This window comes from Rhinolophus ferrumequinum, chromosome 16 (assembly GCF_004115265.2).
Source record: "Rhinolophus ferrumequinum isolate MPI-CBG mRhiFer1 chromosome 16, mRhiFer1_v1.p, whole genome shotgun sequence".
NCBI lineage: Eukaryota > Metazoa > Chordata > Mammalia > Chiroptera > Rhinolophidae > Rhinolophus > Rhinolophus ferrumequinum.
In genome coordinates this window covers 34,782,346-34,801,631 of record NC_046299.1, presented here as the reverse complement: position 1 = coordinate 34,801,631, position 19,286 = coordinate 34,782,346, and the positions used below count along the sequence as shown (strand labels likewise).

The following is a 19,286-nucleotide window of genomic DNA, read 5'->3' as shown; positions in this document are numbered from 1 at the left end:
CAAAATATAAAGTCTATGATAGCTTTAGTACAAAAAAATCAGGTGAAAGTTTTATTTAGCAAGCACATTAGAGAACCCCCCCACACACACACACAGATTACTACAGAGAACTCGCAAGTATTAAGTAGATATTTTTATAATGTTAAGGTATGTGAGACTTTCTAAACATGAAACCATAAAGGAAAAAAGTGGATTGACCTGGATATATAAAACTTTAAAAATTTTACATGAGGTCAAAGTGCGGCAAGCAAATTTTTTTTTTAAAATCAATAACAAATAGGGAAGTAAAAGTAATTCTGAAGTTATGAGGCAAATCTTAATTAAGTGTGGTCATCTTAGTTTTTGACATTATCTATAAATTCCTTTGGAGATACTATGCCATCGGTTCACAGCCTTGCAAAATAAATAGTAACGAGGTGAATTCACCTGGGAATGTAAAGGAGGAATGAATATTATTTACTCTTTCAACTTTATGAGTGTGAACTTGTGCAATGGCACAGGGCCCGAGCTTAGAAGATATCTATGCTCGGTTTAATACTATTCTGTCAATGTCTTCCAATTTTTAACAATTTTTGAAAAAGGAACCCTGAATTTTCATTTTGCGCTGGGCCCTGCCAGGTATGTGCTGGTCCCGTATACACTACTCTATAAACTGCCTGTTCACAAAGTGGTAAATTTGTGCCAAAGAAGAATACCAAGATGCTTAAGAAATAGCTCTCATCGTGAAAAGTTTATCATCCAGAAATAGAAGTAAGTTTAATAGTCAGTGTATAATAAAGCAAAGTAGAAAATGAGACACATGGTAGAGATGAAGCTCCAAAGGTGGGAGAGGTTGTATCTTGGTGGAATGAGGGCATTATCTGTGGAAGAGACAGCTTTTCGTCGGATCTGAAAAATGAGATTTGAAAACTGACAATGGGGAGAAACGGCGAGAGAGGCAGTGTGCTGTGTAAAAGCACAGAGGCTGCCTGGGCCCACGGAATCATTTCGTTTGCCGGGGGCAAGACGAAACCAGGCTGAAAAAGCATGCTGGCACTGGCTGTGGGAGGGCCCCCGAATATGCCAGCTAATGAGGCTCTACATAATTCAGCGGGACCTGTGAGCCATGGAAGGCTGAGAGAGAGAACCAGTTGGTCACGGTCATAATTTAGGGACGATTAAAGCTGGCCCCAGGCAATGATCGGCATTCTGTCACCTCTCTGGACTCCCAGCCCAGTACTACATTCACAAATGATGTGGACTTGGTGTTTGTGACATCAAAGTCACTCCCTACTTCTTTTTAATTCAACCTGTTACACTTTACTTGCTCTAAGCTGCCCAACAAGAAATGCGGATGTACTCCAAACGAACCAACTTTTATTGTTTCAGCTTTGAATTTTCAGAATAACATAAATTTAGGCATCTCAGAGAATAATACGAAAACCAAACAATATCCAGGGTCAATTAAACAAAAGAAAACACAGACATCGCCAGTCTCTATTTCCTGAAATAGTGCCTCTAAAAAAAAAAAAAAGGTTTTGTTGAAGTAATACAAGATAACACTGATACTCTTTCCATTTCCTTGTGAAAACAAACTTATGGAAGCTGAAACCAACATGGAAAGTTCCCAACACTTAGGTACATGAGACAAATAAATGGGCTCTGTCCTACAAGTAAGCATCTTTTTGATTACCAATCATGATCTTTCTCTATTAGGGCTGCATCAAAAGAAATCAATAACTTGCACTGAAACAAAGGCTTATAAATGAATATTAATACCTCTGTCTCTTTCTATCTCCATACACACACACACACTCACACACACACACACACACACACACGCACACACACTTCTGTATCATTCCGTGCATATTAATCAACATACATACACACATATATCAGCACACATACATATCAACATATATATGTATATGTACATAAATACGGCACCTGAAAAATTTCATTTCCTTTCAAGCTATACTCGACTCCAAACAGAAATTTACATTTCCACCTCTACTAAATGTTTCCTCTAATCACATTGAATAAAAAGCCCAACACTCTATTGATAGAGTAATATTTCAATATATTATTACTTGACATTGAATTAGAATTTTATTGTCCCTTTAGCAGGACTATGAAGAATAAATTTTAGTGAAAATGAAAATATATAAACAATGAATCAAAAACAAATTATGTTAACCACAAGGAATACTGAAGTAAAGAATATTAAAATTGCATCTTCAGAAAATTCAATAGATATCTCTTAAGATGTATCACTGAAAGAAAATGTGAACTCGATTTTCTAGCTCTATTTTTTAAATGATTTCCTCACCAAAAATAAAAATGAAAAAGCTACTTTACTATTCTAGCTATTAAAAATGAAATCCTAATTGGTGGTACACACCCATTAGCTCACAAAATCTGTATATCACTATTTAAAGATGGTTCTGTTTTCAAAAGAAAAATGATACAAAATAAATACTTCTTGAAAAAAATCAGAGTTGTCAATATTCTTTTCAATAAAATTACATGTTTTCTTCAAAATAAAATAAGCTTGGAGACAAAGAAATGCATTTTGGTGAATCTCAGTGTATTCCTAAGAAATGAAAAGCTGTTTTTTATTCCAATTCCCATGGTATATTGAGTTATTATGATAATATGTAATATCGAGAAAAGAAACACTTTTGATATTTCAGAACTGCAACATGAAATGAATTTAATTTGGGAAATTAAACTCAGGATTAAAGTATGATAGGCTTCTTGGAACTTTTCCATTTTAGTCATCTGACCTTTACTATGGAAACTCACACAAGAGACGATTCAATCTTACAGTGTGGGTTGCTTTAGAAGAGATACCATAAATATATTGACTGGTACATGATTAGAGATGGACTCAATATCCCTTTTTTTGTTCAAACAAATTCTCATTTGTTTCTGTGAGCTGCACTCCTCTATGAGAGAATGTTGAATGAAACTCTGAAATTCTGACTTAACCACATATCATATGATAGGCACCAGAAATATGCAGAAGCCAATCCAAAGTCTTGCACTTCGACAACTTCATAAGCTATTAAGCCCAAGATAAAGGCAAAAAGCCTTCCCTGATCTGCATTTTAGAGAAGAGGGTTGTAAAGACCATAAATGCTCTTAGAAAAAGACAAGAAAGCATCCTACCTTTTTAAAAATTCCATATACTCGGTATGCTTGATAAGTCCTGTTCTCATCATTATAGTTTGAAAACATTGTCGATCGATAGCCCAGAGCTTCACGTTGACAAGAGCTGGAGAACAAGAAAACAAACAGTAAACAATTAATTACAGAATTTTAACTGAGGACTATATATGCAAAAGATATGAGTTATTCATGAGAGGTATGAAAATAACTAACCTTCATGTAAAGCTAGGATCATAACGTCCTATTTTGTTAAGAAGGCAAGTATTCTTAAGGACAAAATTTACTTCATAATTTTTAAATGCTTACAAGGAATAAAAATCAAAATGTCTTGTATTCATCATCATTCTTAATGGTTTCTAGGTATTTCCAATACAGAAACGGCCCCCTCCAAAAGACAAATACACCAACTAATATTCCTATTTTTACAACAGTGGCAATAAAAATAGTTGTGCTGTTATACATGTTTTTAAAATGCACCTCAAAGGGATGATCAGAAGTAAAATGTATAAGTAAAGCATACATACATTCTAAGGCTTTGCCCTGTAGAAAGACTTCACCACACACATTCCTAGCAGCAGTGTGTATATAAAAGTTTCTATTACAGGCTCTTAAACCTAGAGATATGATCACAGTGAGACCTGAGAAAGACGAATCTAGGAGTGGCCTGACATGGATTCGGAGACACCAGAGTCAAGCAGAACACAGACCTACACACTGGTGCTGCCAAATAACTATGTAAAAACCATATGGCCAAGTAGCAATATGATGAAATCTCTGTGTGAGGAAAATTGTTCCGGTGATATATTGTGTTCACAGTCTCAAACAAGGAGCAATGAACACCTGGCAAATGTAACAGTAATTCAGGAGTCAAGTGAGGAGGCTCTTAGTGAACATGGAAGCAATGTGAGTAAGAGAAAAGGCATGGTAGGGGTAGGTGGGCAGATGGGTGTGTGTGTGTTTTGACCAAGTTATCTGCAGCATTTTACATCTGAGTTCACACTATAAGGCCAGGCTCCATCCCTGGTCTCTCCTGATGAACAATCTTCCTATTAACTTCGATAGCTTTTTCTATCTGTGTTACTCACTGATACACATGTTGCAGATAATTATCTCTGCTATGCCTATCTTATGTTTCCTCACATAAGTTTGTACATTCCCTCCAAGTCCTTGTCTCATTTCTTCTAAATTCCCCCCACTTCAAGAAATTAGCTTTTCATTTGATAAACACTAGACATATTTGTTGATTAATTTATGCACGTGATGCTACTGATGCAAATTTTTTTTTAAATGTAAGCCTAGGTGGACTCTAACATTACATTCAAAATCTAAACTGAATTTATCAGCTATCATAATTCATGTATTGAAAAATGATCTCTAAAAATAAGTTCAGAATGTAATATTTTAATTTTATCTTCTGATTCCCATTTACATAGGCTATTGAAATGTTACTGAGTAACACGGTGTTTTAGATATTTTGCATAACAATGAACATGGCTTGATGAGATTGCAAATCTGTCCATGACCTTGAGCAAGATACCAAGACCTTTTTTATATTCCGCCAGTATACATATTAGTCAAGTCAGCATTTTACAGGTAGGCAAGCATGACTAATAATCACCTTGCCTTGTTATCGAAAGTGTGATTATATTAGAGTTGTGATTAGCATCTTGCTTCTTAAACAGGCTGCTAAAGTGTAAATCTGTTGCTTCCATAATTTAAAGAGACCATTCAAAAAAAAAAAAAAAAACCTCTCCATTTACCTTTGATATTAAGTGGTATATTAATCTCTGTAGGTAATAAGCACTTCACAAAATAAAATTCCTATGATTTTCACAATGATTACTATTGTTGAACATTTAAGTCTGAAGGGAATAAAGCAAAGAAAGTGGGGAAGGATTTTCCTTTTTGTTCAAGTATACATGGTCCGACAAGTATGCGAACTAATCCTAGAAAAACTGCTAATGCCTCATTGCTGAATATCACTACATTCAGCAATGTTGTACCCCCCGTATACATGGTCCGACAAGTATGCGAACTAATCCTAGAAAAACTGCTAATGCCTCATTGCTGAATATCACTACATTCAGCAATGTTGTACCCCCATTGGGAAGCTATGCACTGACGCCAGCACCTCGTCCACCCTTCAGAGCAATTTTGGAAATCTTTTTCTGGGATGGCCATCAGAGCTGTCATTGTATTTCCTGATGTCTTGAATGTCATCAAAATGTCTTCCTTTCAACATTTCCCTTATCTTCAGGTAAAGAAAGAAGTCACTGGGGGCCAGATCAGGTGAGTAGGGAGGGTGTTCCAATATAATTATTTGTTTACTGGCTAAAAACTCCCTCACAGACAGTGCCCTGTGAGCTGGTGCATTGTCGTGATGCAAGAGCCATGAATTGTTGGCAAAAAGCTCAGGTCGTCTAACTTTTTCATGCAGCCTTTTCAGCTCTTCCAAATAGTAAACTTGGTTAACTGTTTGTCCAGTTGGTACAAATTCATAATGAATAATCCCTCTGATGTCAAAAAAGATTAGCAACATCATTGCAACAAGTTGGTGAATTTAATGGTCAGACCTCATATTATCTAAAATTCTCTCATGAAATACTGATCATTGTTTTTCAGGTAAGGCCACGTTGAACTCAGTGGGAAATATGCAAGCTCTCATTGCTCTGTGAACTCTAAGTGCAAGAGTCCATTAAGAACACCTTCAACATAGGCAACGCTTGGCCTTTAGGGAAAATCAAGATTACTGGGGAAGGAGCCACAAAACTGTGCTAGACTAAGAGACCACAAATCTGGAGTTGGCTTAAATTCTCATACTGGGCAATTCATCTGCTGTTCAATTCAAATTTTGGAAGAATATGGAGAAAGCAAGTATGGATATAAAGCACTTACAGATTAGAATATTTGTTCAACCCATATTTATTTTACACCAATCTGGCCGACATTGGTGCTATATATGAGGGAGAGAAAACAAAATTACACTTCCAGCCCTCAAGAAACATATGATCTAGTACAGAGGCCAACAAATTATGATCCCTGCCAAATCTGGCCCATGGTTGGTTTTGTACAGCCCACTAGTTAAGAATGGGTTTTGTGTTTTTAAACAGTTGAAAATTTTAAAAAGAAACATATTTTGTGACATATGAGAATTATATGAAACAAATTTTAGCATCCATAAAAGTCTTATTGGAACACAGCCATGCCCATTTGTTTACACGTTGTCTCTACTTGAATTGAGTGGTTTTGAAAGAGACGATTTGCACTGCACAGCCTAAAATATTTGTTACCTGGCCCTTTAAGGAAACATTTGTCCACTGCCGGTCTGGTGTAATAAACAAACCAAGAGTAAGTGCTAGCAGTGGGTAAGTATTTGGGGCTGTGGATACACAGGAAAGGCATGGGGAGGAACTGAGAAGGCTGATTAAAGGCTTTGCAGAAGACAATCATCTGAGTCAGGGTGCCTCTCCTGGTACTAGGGACTGAATGTTTGGGTTTCCCCAAAATTCAAAAGTTGAAGCCCTATCCCCCATTGTGATGGTATTGAGAGGTGGGGCCTTCAGAAGGTAAATAAGCTCTGGTACCAATTCCAATGTGGAGGGGTGGGGGTTTGTCCCCATACCAACAAGCAATTCTCAGCTGGGTGTCCTACAATTCGACTCAATTCTGACACAATCTACCCAGCAATAGGATCAGATTTTTCAGGTTAAGGGTTCAATCCTACAAGACTAACCCCCTGTCTCCCCCAACTTCAGACGTGCCAGTCACAGGTTAAGGTTGATATCTATATTTCTGACAGACGGGCTATAAATCAGAGGTTCCCAAGACACCCTCCATAAATTTAATTAATTTGCTAGAGCAGCTCACAGAACCTAAAGAAACATTTTACTTACTACATTACTGGTATATTGAAAAGGATATAACTCAGAAACAGCTAGAGAGATGCATAAAACAAGGTATGTGGAAAGGGGCACAGAGCTTCCGTGGCCTCTACAGGAACAGCACTGTCCCCAAATCTGCATGTGTTCACCGACCTGGAAGCTCCCTAACACTTTCCTTTTGGGTTTTTTAATGAAGACTTCATTACATTGGCATGATTGGTTAAATCATTGGCCATTGGTGACAGAATCATCCTCCAGCCCCTCTCCCTTCCCCAGAGGTCTGGGGTGGGACTGAGTCTAACACTCTAATCACATGGTTGGTCCTCCAAAGTCAACTCATTAACATCACAAAAAACACTTTTGTTGCTCTTATCACTTGTGAAATTCCAAGGATTTTAGGAGCTCTGTACCAGACACAGGGATGAAGACCAATATATGTTTCTTATCATAAATCACAATATCACAGGAGGTAATTAGGTCTAGATGAGGTCATGAGGAAGAAACCCACAAGATGGAAATAGTGTCTCTGAGCATACACCAGAGGCCCTAACCAGGAAGACAGTCCTCACCAATTACATGACCACCCTGGAGCCCTGATCTTGAAATCCAAGCCTCCAAAACTTTGAGAAATAAACGTTTGTTTTTTAAGCCACCCAGGGTTTGTTGTTTGTTATAGCATCCTTAATTAAGCGGGATCCACAGAGCCCCTAGGAGTCTGTGAATAAAATTTAAGGGATTTGCAAATATGAGGTGGAAGAGCATCTTTATTTTTACTACCCTGTTACTGAAATTTAGCATTTATATTATAAGTGTAAGCAACCAACTACAGTAGTGCTTTGTCACCAATAGAAATCATGGCCATTTTTATATCATCCAGCATTTGTTGCAGATATCTTAAATATAATTTATACTCATCAATATTTTGAAATTATGGTAGTTACTAGACCCCCCTCTAGATCTTAGTTTCAATATGTTGTCCTGGAGAAATGGATACCTGAGAGTAGGAGACAGTGAGAGTGGCGAGGGCCTGACAGGGGTAATACTTAGCTGATCTACATGTATAGGAGGATGCAAATTATTAATAAATCAAGAATATTAATTTAGTAAACAGCCACTTCCCCGATTATCCCCGTCCCTCCCCCTAGGATTTACTAAGATCACCACAGTTCAGCAATAAAGGGTTAACACTGAGTCCAGCAGGGGTCTCTCTGACTTTGCTCCAAAATTAAGTGTAAAAAAGGAGCTGCTAGATAATTTTAATGTTTCCCCCATCACCACTACCAGCATAGGGCATTCCAGGCAGAGGGGTCTGGTCCAAATGTGTAAAGAAGAAAAGGTGACTCCCAGAGGAAACTGCAAGCGGTCCAGGGAGGTTGAGGCGCTGCATGAAGCAGGAGGTAGAGGTAAAGCTGAAGAAATAAGGAAAACAAATGATTATTGTGTCCTTGCTGTGGAGTTAGGGCTTGATCCTGAGTGAGGAGGGAACACTGAAGGTTTAAAGTAGGTGATTCATTTCAGAAAGGATATGCTAGCAGTAGCCTAATGGTGCACTGGAGAGCAGGACTAGGGGGGCAAGAAAGAGACAGAGACTGAACGAGAGCTACAGACAGAAAGATACATGTAGAAGGGAGAAGGGGGAGGGCAAGGGCTCCACAGGCTCTTGCAATTATCCAAGTGGGTGAACTCTGGTAGTGGCAATGAAGCTAAAGAGATGGATGGATATGAAAGATCTTAAATCAAAGATCTTAAATTGAGAGGAAATGTCAGGGAGAGAAAATTTGACCCCAATACCCAACTTTCTAGCCTGGAAATAAAATAGTAGAATAATCAATGTTCCATTCTTCAGAAGTACAGGTGCCAAGTGTATGCATTTGCAAATAACTACCATTTCTTAAGCGCAAGAAGCATGCACGTCATAAGCTAACCTAAATGACTAATAATGAGCAAAGAGTAACTTTCTTTTACTTCTATGTTATAAATATGACACTATAGCTTCAAACTATTTTCTCATACTTTTTAAACTATCTTTCCCATAATAAAGAAGGCTAATTATCTTAACAATACTGGAATCACTTGGCCCAACAGATATTTGCGCTCTAGAAATAAATGTGGTAGGTTGCTGTAAGCCACAATAAACAACTTGACACTCAGATAACTTTGGAAATGTTAAAAAGGCCAAGATGAAAAGTCATAAAAATTATTAAGCATCAGCCAAGTAAATTTTATGTTTTGGGGACAATGTTTCCTTTTATAAAAGTTGATCAAGAAGCTATTCAAATGGCGAATAAGGACATGAAAAGATGCTTAACACCATTAAACATTAGGAAAATGCACATCAAAACCACAATGAGATACCACCTCACACCCGATAGGATGACTATTCTTAATATATGTGTGTGTGTGTGTGTGTGTGTGTGTATGTGTGTGTAACAAATGTTGACAAGGATGTGAAAAAATTAGAACTCTTGTGCATTGCTGGTAGGACAAGAAATGGTGTAGACGCTGTGGAAAGTAGTATAGCTGTTCCTCTAAAAATGAAATGTAGAATTAGCATACGCTCCAGTAATCCCACTTCTAAACGTATACTCAAAAGAACTGAGAGCAAGGACATGAACAGTTATTTACACTCTAATGTTCATAGAAGTATTACTCACAATAGTCAAAAGATCAGAACAACCCAAATGTTCTTCTAAGGATGAGTGGATTAAGAAAACGTGGTATATACCTACAATGGAATATTATTCAGCCTTAAGAAAGGAATGAAAATCAGATACATGCTACATCATGGATAAACACTGGAAGTGTTATATTAATTGAAAGAGGCCAGGCACAAAGGAACAAATACTGTATGATTCCACTGATATGAGGTACCTAAAATGGCCCAATTCATAGAGACGAAGTGAAATACTGGTTACCAGGAGCTGCGGAAAGAGGGGAATAGGCTTGGTGGATACAGAGTTTCAGTTTAGGATAATGAAAAATTTCAGATGGATGGTGATGATGGCTACACAACAATATGAATGTACTTAACGCCACTGAATTGCACACTTAAAAATCGTTAGAATACATTTTATGTTATATACGTTTTACCATAATAAACACACAAAAAGTTGATCAGATGGATTTACTTGGTTAGATAACTAAATAAAATGTGTTTTGTGTTTTGTTTTGTTTTTCCACAAGACTCTTTGCAGTATTTAAAAAAGAAATTGATACCTGGTGTTCCAAGGCAAAATTTAATTCCATAGGCCGCTTTGGTGGCATTTCCCAGGTCTTCCCAGCCTCCTCTCTAGTCTTGAGCCTGCCCCAAACCCTCAGATTAATCGTTATTTTACTCCACACCTTTGATTATGACTGTCTCTCAACTTAGAATGGCTTTCTACACACCTGTCTTGTAACTCTCATCCTTGCAAGGCCCAGCTTTAAGTTATTTTTATTTTTCCCTTTTCAGATCTTTCTAGACAAAACTTTTTGCAGAGTTATTTATATTTTCCCAGGCCTTGATAATTTTAAATATGCACAGTTTCATATGATATCCACTAGCCATATGTGGCGATTGAGTACTTGAAATGAGGTTAGTGGGACTTGAAATGTACTATACATATCCTATAGGATATGAAAAACTTCATATGAAAAAAAGAACATAAAATATCTTATGAATAATTTTATATTGATTACATGTTAAAATAATATTTTGACATATTGGGTTGAATAAGGCATATCGTTAAAATTAACTACATCTATTTATTTTTTCTTTTTCAATGTGATCACCACAACATTTGAAATTACATATATCACTTAAATTATATTTCTATTGGTCAGTGCTACTCTAGAATTATGATACTCATAACAATATAATCATTTCTCTATATGCTTCTCTTGTTCCCTGGGAGGGCCCAAAGTAAGAGCTAATCAAGTATTTCCTAAATTGAATTCTGTGTGTTTACCCAACATTTTGTCTAAATAAAATCTGTTTCTATCCTTCTACTTCATTGGAAAATCACCATACACCTTCATAACTTCTATTAGGAGATAACCGGTTTTGAATTTGAGCTGTGTCTAAGTGACATTCCCTTGTAGTAAAACATTAGTGTAGTCAAACATTTTGACATGAATTCCAGAATAACTTATTCTTTGCTAAGTCAGCCCCTGTTCTCTAGGAAACATCCTCAGATACTAGGTGGGTCTCATTTAAAACTTTCTGCTGACCCATACTTTGTCGAAATGGACTAGAAGTTTTTGAAGGCTTAATTGAAGCGGAAGGATAAGAAAAGGTGCAATTAGCTCACTCTTATACCTCACCTTCAGTGTTAAAGAACATCAGCTCATACCATAAGGCGCTTTACTATATGCTCACGGAATTCCAGGAGCTATATTTCACACACACCCCCACCTCATTTCTTGATGTGTGAATCATCTGTGATGACTCAGATACTTAGTGTGACAGAATCAGAAGCTTCAAAGAGATGTTTAGGGGAGGTCCATGAAGCCCACAACTGCTTCCAACATTATTAAGGCATATGTTAGCCTAAAGCCAAATTCCAACTGCCAGAATGTTCTGAGACAAATGCTTCATAATTAGAGAAGGCCATTTGCTGTTTACAATGCATCTGGAATACACTGATGTCTCCACTGTGCTAATTGCCTCTCTGGTGTATGAGGGCTTTATTTTAACCTTTCTACTCTAAAAAAGTTATCTTTAATGATAGACAGATAGATAGATATAGATATAGATATAATGGGTGCATTTATTTTAACATGTAATCAATGTAAAATTATTCTTAAGATATCCTGTTCTTTTTTCATGTTAAATATTTCATATCCTGCATGTAATTTACTATATATATATATATATATATGTTCTATGAAGAGAATTGATTGTAAAATTGGACGTTGCAGATAACAATAATCATAGGTTATTGTTACATAGATTACAAACTATTACATAGATTATAATCTATTGTTACATAGACTATAGATTGTTATATAGATTGTTACATAGATTATAATCTATTGTTATCATAGATAACAAATTTAGAAGAAAAATCACAATCAATGTTGTCACGATGTTCATATATTTGGAAGGAGGTGGTTTAGTGAGCTGTCCTGTAATGAAGCCAGTGAAAAAAAAAGAGTTGTTTCTCTCAATTCTCCTTGACTTCATACCTTGTATAATGTAACTGATAAGACGAACTGGTGACTTCTTGAGAATACTAAAACATTAACATGATGATTTAAAATTTTTAATTTAAATTTAAAAGGGTCAAATATTTTAATACACATATGAGAATAGTAAACATTATTTTGGTTATCATTATGAAACATTTACTATACAACATGACAAGAACTTTATGTCTGTTATATACTTATATCTACTTAACCTATATTAACCTTATGAAATATTCTTATTTCCTTTCTATCAATATGGAAACTGAGTCTCAGACAGGCTAACATGACTGCCCAGGTCACACATATAATAATTACAAGAATCAGCTTTGCTCTCAGTCCAAAGCCTAGGTTCTTTTTACTAATACATGCCTCTAAAACTAGGGTGAGAATATCTGCTTTCCTCATTCAATTTTTCTGACCCATTTCACCACAGTACTCACAGTCATTAAATACTCTGAAACCACAGAATAAAAAGGGAATGTAAATTTGACTTCAATCAATGAGTTGGGGAGGATTTCTTGAAATTAAAACATAAGTGGGCTGAAAATGTTACCACGGTTTTAATGTAATGGGAGGCTTCAAAGATATTTTGCATCTGAGACAGGCTCCTCATACAACCTTCTGTCCCACCTCACATTCTCCTGGCTCTCAACAGCATGTCACATCTGGCATGCACCCTTTCCTAACCTCCAGTTACCGGGAGCTACCTTCTGTCTTCAGGTGGCCCTAGTGAAAAAACTCAAGAGGCACAGTGCGTCATTCTTCTCCAGTTTTTAGGCATGATAACTCCCAGTGCTATTCAAGAAGTCATCCTTAAAAGTTTAAGCCATGTGAACCATCCTGAATCCAGCTGACAAGTCACCAGGGGGAGCAGAGATAAACGTATGTGAGGGCTCAAATGTGTTGGGGTAAATTCAATTCATGCAGAACTCTAACCATGTCTCCTTTCTTGTTGGCCAAAGGCTGTAAACAGAAAATCCTAAGCACTGATTAGTAACAGGTTCTGGGGATGCAAAATGAGCTGTGGAAACACGATTCCCTAAGTATTCCAGTCTTTCTCCTTGAGGTCCTTGTTTATAAAAATACACTGTATTGTCTTACATCTGGAACACACTGGATAAACCAACGTGCAATTATGTAGAACCATTTAGACACCTAGCTCCAAAAAAAAAAAAAGTTGGTAGTGGAGGCTGAGGGATGGAAAAATGTAGAATGAGCAAATAAACAAATCAACCAACCTACCTCAGGTCATCTAAAAACAACCTGGCATGAAGCAAAGGTCAGATGTGTTAGGAAAAAGAGCAGGAAGAAAGGGGGAATGAACTTCTTTCTAGGAAATAAGTGGCGTTCTGTGTAAATAACATACAAATTAGAGACCAAGAATGAAAGGAGGAGCCGAAAGACCCATAGATAGTAATAAGAGTTGTGACGACTAACATGCTACAACTTCAGTCTAGTAAAGAACAGTAAAGATCACACAATCACTTTGTGAGCAACTTACAAACACAGTTAAGACAGTGATGAGTTGTTCCAATCAGTCCTACAAGACTGATCTTCCTAAAGCACTATTCTAATCCTGTTAGTTTACCCACAAAACATTCAAGGGTTTCCTACTGCCAATAAACAAAACTGTTCCATCCTCATATTTAATCCATATTCATTTCAAAGTACCTTTCTAAGCTTCATCTCTCATAATCCCTTACGCAATACCGTTTATTCCATCCAGTGATTCTAAAATCCAGTTTCGAAATCCACCTTTCCTTCATGTGTTTGCTCCAATTATTTTCCTGTACTTACAACAACGCTAGTTGCCCTTAAAGACCCAGTTCAAAGACCACTTTCTCCATGGAGACTTTCCCGTTCACCCCAGCTAGATTATTTCTCTCTAAATCTCTACAACCTTCTTATCATGCTTCCTTCACGGTGTTTATCATTCTTGTCTCGTCATATTCTTCATATACATAAGTTACATCAGTACCATAGTCCACTATGAGTACTGTGATGTTTTCAATCTGTGAAAAAAAGTGAAGAAACTGAGGATATTCAGTCTGAATAAGAGAAAGGGAAAACTCAGTAACTGTTCGAAAAGATTTGATGGATTTATTAGACTTCAAATAAATTCAATGTGTGGAATAGAATTAAGGGCTAGTCTAAAATCAAGAGTTGGTAGACATTTATTATAAACATTCTACAGGCATTTGTTGAGATGTTACTATGTGTCAAGAGCTATACTAGGCAGTGGTGATACAAAGATAAACAAGATACTGACGTTGTTCTCAAGTACCTTTCTGCTGTCTAGAGTGAACTTTCTTTACACACTCACTTCTTTCTTTATTTATTTACACATGCACATCTTTCTTTTTTATTATTCCACCGTATGCTAATAGCCTTAATTACTCCTTTTCAAGTCAAATTTGGATCAATTTACTGCATAATGTTTCTTCTGGAGTAAGAGGCAATTCTTCCTGAAATGTCAAGGACAGAAATAAACCAATAATTAGCATTTACAGGGTTGGTGATTAAGACTCAATGTAAAGACAAAAGGAATACAGCAAGGGCTGAATCTTGTGCTAAGAAGCTTCCCATCACAGGAAGTGCTCCAGTAGACCATCTGATAAAATGATGGAGAAAGGATTACTCAATCAGATGAGGAATTGAATTAGAGACCTTCAAAGTGGCAATTGAACCATAAGATTTTTACAGTAGCTAAAGGATCAGAGGAGTGAGTCCTAGATCTACAACTGAGTACATAATGATGGGTATTAGCTATTTTGTAGTAATATCCCCCTGTATGGGACATTGTACAAAACGATAATGGTTGAGTGACAGACCCTATACCAGACAGTCAGATGTCTAGGAAAAAAGTGATAACATTTGTTGACTTTTATGAAGGAAATAGTGTCTCAATGCTTTATGCACATATATAAAGACTCAAGAATCCAAAGGCATAAGACAGCATGCTACAGTGTGAAAACCAGGAATCTGGAGTCTAGCCTGTATGAATATCTCCCCTGTAGTACACAAGAGCTATGTGGCCTTGGGCAAGTAATTTAAACTTTCATTAGTTGACTTCAAGAGATAATAGTATATGCATCATAAAATTCTTCTAAGATATGAACTAAATAACTTATGGTACATACGCATGATACCTGGTACCTAAAATGTTATTCAGGCATGGATGTCCTTTAATGATGTTACCATCGTATAATTAATAGAAAACAGAAAACAAATAAATAGTGATCTGTAGGGTACTGATAATGAATTCTGAAAGAGGTGAAGAAAGAAAGAACAAAGATTTAGAGCAGTGATGAAGTTGGCTCACTACCTCAGAAACATTACTTTGTGAATTGAATACAGGTTTAGGCAGTCTTCAGAGTTAAGAGGGAAATTCGGTAAACGCTGAGCGTATGTTAATATGGTGACAAAGAAAAGAAAGCTGGCTACAGCAGCACAGAACTTCTGAAGGCAAGAAGTGTGTCTTGTTCATTTTTTTTATCCCCAGTGCAGTGTATGCCCAGTTACTGGCACACAGTAAAGGACTCAGAAATATTTGCTGAATGAACATCTACTCATACACATTTCTGCCTGGAACTCAGGTATAAATGTCTCCCAACTCTTCATATCAGGATAGTTCTTAATCCTATTATGAAGAAGCCTCATATAATTGAAGTCAAAGTCCAGAAAAACTCTAGAATTGAACATTATTAAACAGATGGTTTGTGGGTCTTTAAAAAAGGAAACAGGCTGGGTGGCCATCCCACTTTTTTAAGATTAATTTTCAATGGGCTCTTCAATATGTAGAAGGGTCCACATCACACTACTGAGAATACAAATATGGTACATTTTGGGCTTCAATCATAAGCATCAATCTCTAGCAAGTTACCGAGATGGTTTTGCTTGCAGTATTATTATGGTGACAATTTCTGGCAGGTTGGCACATTTTGACCAGTCTGCCTAATTCAAAAATATTAGCACATGTGTTGGTAAATGTCATTGCACATCTGTGCATACAGATTTTAAGTCTCAAATCCCATTTAAAGAAACAGGTATTACATCTGGAAGTCCTTTTGTCCGTTGGATGGTCTGTATCCCGAACACTATACCGAGATGTTGAAAACATGTGCTTACGTATCTACTGAAATTCAAGTAAACATCTTTAAAAAGTCATACTAATAACTTTTCCTTACAAGTGTGACTTCAACTCAGAAATGTTATTAATATTTTGTCTCACAGAGGAAGGGTTTTCCTTTTTCTTAGTCGGTTCTTCTATCACACTGCTCGTTTCTCGTTCTGTAAACATCTGTCTATATGTCAGAAGCCATATATTTGGTGTATTCTTAATTAATCTTATTTCTTGAGGCGAAAAATAAAGTATTAAAACTATATGTCTATTACCGCCTGCTGTATCTTCTCCGTACATTTCACTGTTGACGTGTTTGAGATGATTTCATTTTCGTTGTATTATCTATATATCACCTTAGCTCATCGCTACCTTAAAGCGAGACTCAACAGCCATAATTTATGATCCCTTTCAAGTCCTCATATAAATAGGAAAAATCAATGTTTCTGTCTAGGTCCCATTAAGAAAGTATGACAAAGCCAGTTGAAAGAAAGAGAGGCAATACAACTTCACATTTATTTTCTAGGCACTAGTAGTCTTTGAAATAGAAATGTCCCCTTTTGGCCCATCTCTTCTTTAGTAAATGATATGTACTCCTCTAAGTTTGTCAGAATTCTGGGGGAAAAAAATCACCAGAAAGAGAGCTCTCTAAGCATCCCCTCCACTGGCAGATGAATTAGATGACATCAAGAAATGTCAAGTGAGCTCAGCTGTTTCACATTTTAAAAATCGTCTGCTTGTGGCATATTATGAGAATGCCATTTCCCTTCTTGTGATTTTTCTCATCTGGAAGACACACAGTGTTGCAAAGCAAACTGATCGTTCAACAACGATTAGAAAAATGAGCTTTAATTGACCTCGATGTAGAGGCTGGTTGTGCTATTATGCAATATAGAAACCAATAGTTCTTCTATTTTCAGATGAAAGAAGCAACATCACCTATATTTTATAACAGCATCACTGGTTTCTTCAGGAAAAACAAAAATCTAGATTTCTACAAAGAAGATTCCCTGCTTAAATACATTAAACATACTCCCTTTTCTTGCCCTAAGCATCATTTTCACACAATGGCACCAACTCTGAATGCTTGAAAGTGATATTCAGATTGCAATCTAGCCACCTAGTGACTTGCTCTTGGGCAGCATAATTGCACCAAGTCCTTCAGCAAATAATGGCAAACCAAGCTGGAATTTGCTCACACCATTTAAGGATGTATAATTGCTAAAAGGAGGTGAAGATTGGTATATATATATATATATATATATATATACACACACACACATACATACATATACATACACACACACACACACACACACACGTAGCAGAGTTACTTCTAGGCTCTCAAGCCTGGCCACAGCTTGCATGGGCATACTGGGCCTTCCATCTCTTCCATGGATAATAACGATTCTGATGCTGGAGGATTCAATCCCAGTGCCTCAACCTACAAATTATTCATCTTCTTTTTCCCCTTTTTCAATATGTGATGAATCAAGTTGCAGTTTTGCTTACATGAGAGTGAGTGTTGACGGGGTCTGGAGCCCCAGGAGTCGTGAATGCCTTACAAGTTGCTAATTCTGGTGTGATCACTGGATTTTACCTCACATATGCATAACGTAGAAAGGAGATTAAACTCTGAAATCTTTAAGCCACTTGAATAGAATTTTTTGGTTTTCTGAGGGCTTTCACACATACGGTTCTAATCTTTTGCAACAATACTTAAATAAAACAAGTTACAATTTCATTCTATCAGTAAGGGGGGAAAAAAAGGATGCAGAGATATTAAAAGATTACATAAAGATTATCCAGCCAGATGCTGACAGCTAGAGTTCATCTTCCAAATGTCCCTCAAGGGCATTCTCAGTTCATACATCACATAATTTTAACCACAATGACCAAAAATATTCAGATCAATAGGGTACTCATTTAACATTTACATTTTCCAAATTGTAAATTTGGAATGCAATGACCTTTATATCAAGTAAATGACTGCAAAGATAAATTGCCTAAACCTGACACGGTTCTAGAAATCTTAAGTAGTCTAGTTGACTTGATCTAGTTCTTGAAAGTTATTTCTGAGTGGTTAAAGATTTCAAGACACTAAATAGAATCATTAGGAAGCACTGATACGTAAAGGGGAAAAAAAACTACTAAAGTCATAAGTGAGTCTTGAATGTGATGTTATTTGTTCCACAAATAAATATTTAGGACACACTAAACACCAAGTGCTGTAGATATGATAGCAAACGAAACACACACAGTTCCAATATTCTAAGAGTTTATAATGGTTCAGTGGTGGAGAGTGCAAGTAACCAAGCAATGTCAATATGGTGTGGTGAGTGCCAGGCTCACCTGGCAGGTTCACAAGGTAGGTGGGGAATCCTTATCAAGAGGACTACCTATTCCAGCTGTGAGGATTAGAGTTCCGGGAGGAAGAAGCGCTTACAGTGAGGCCTGGAGGAGATCAGTTCATTCAAATGAAGCAAGGGAAGACTGGTCAAATTCCTGATGTTAATGAACTTAGCAAAACCTTTCTTTATAACTTTAAAAATGAAAAAAAAAAATCCTATTTCTTAATTCCTTTCATTCAGCTCCATCCCCAGAGTAGACACACTTTATTCAGCTCAAGACCATGAACTCCTAAAACACCTAAAAGGTATCACTACCCGTCACCACTCAGTTCAGAAATAACATATTCACCACCCAACATTGTCACACTGCTAAATTTTAGGGAATCTAGCCATGACTTTAATAAATCTTAGCCAAAATTCATGAAATATCAAGAAACTCCACCTTCTCTGACTACTGATATTGTTCACTTCACTTCCTAACAATATCATCAGGTGCAGACTTCTAGGGATTTCACGTCTACTTTCTTAGGTATAACTAATACCACCTGCTTTAAGGATGTAGCAAACCATGAGAAATGGAGACAGCATGTCTTATGGGTCTATTTATCTATA

General features: G+C 36.7%; 1 protein-coding gene across 2 annotated transcripts in view; it reads right to left on the bottom strand.

Annotated features, from left to right (window-relative positions):
• Positions 1–19,286, bottom strand: part of PRKG1 (protein kinase cGMP-dependent 1) — a 1,124,480-nt gene that overhangs the window by 374,553 nt on the left and 730,641 nt on the right. For both annotated transcript variants that reach the window (XM_033130095.1, XM_033130094.1), the window contains exon 4: positions 3,154–3,259. In XM_033130095.1, coding sequence (XP_032985986.1) covers positions 3,154–3,259 — 106 coding nt within the window. The remainder of the gene's footprint in view (positions 1–3,153; positions 3,260–19,286) is intronic.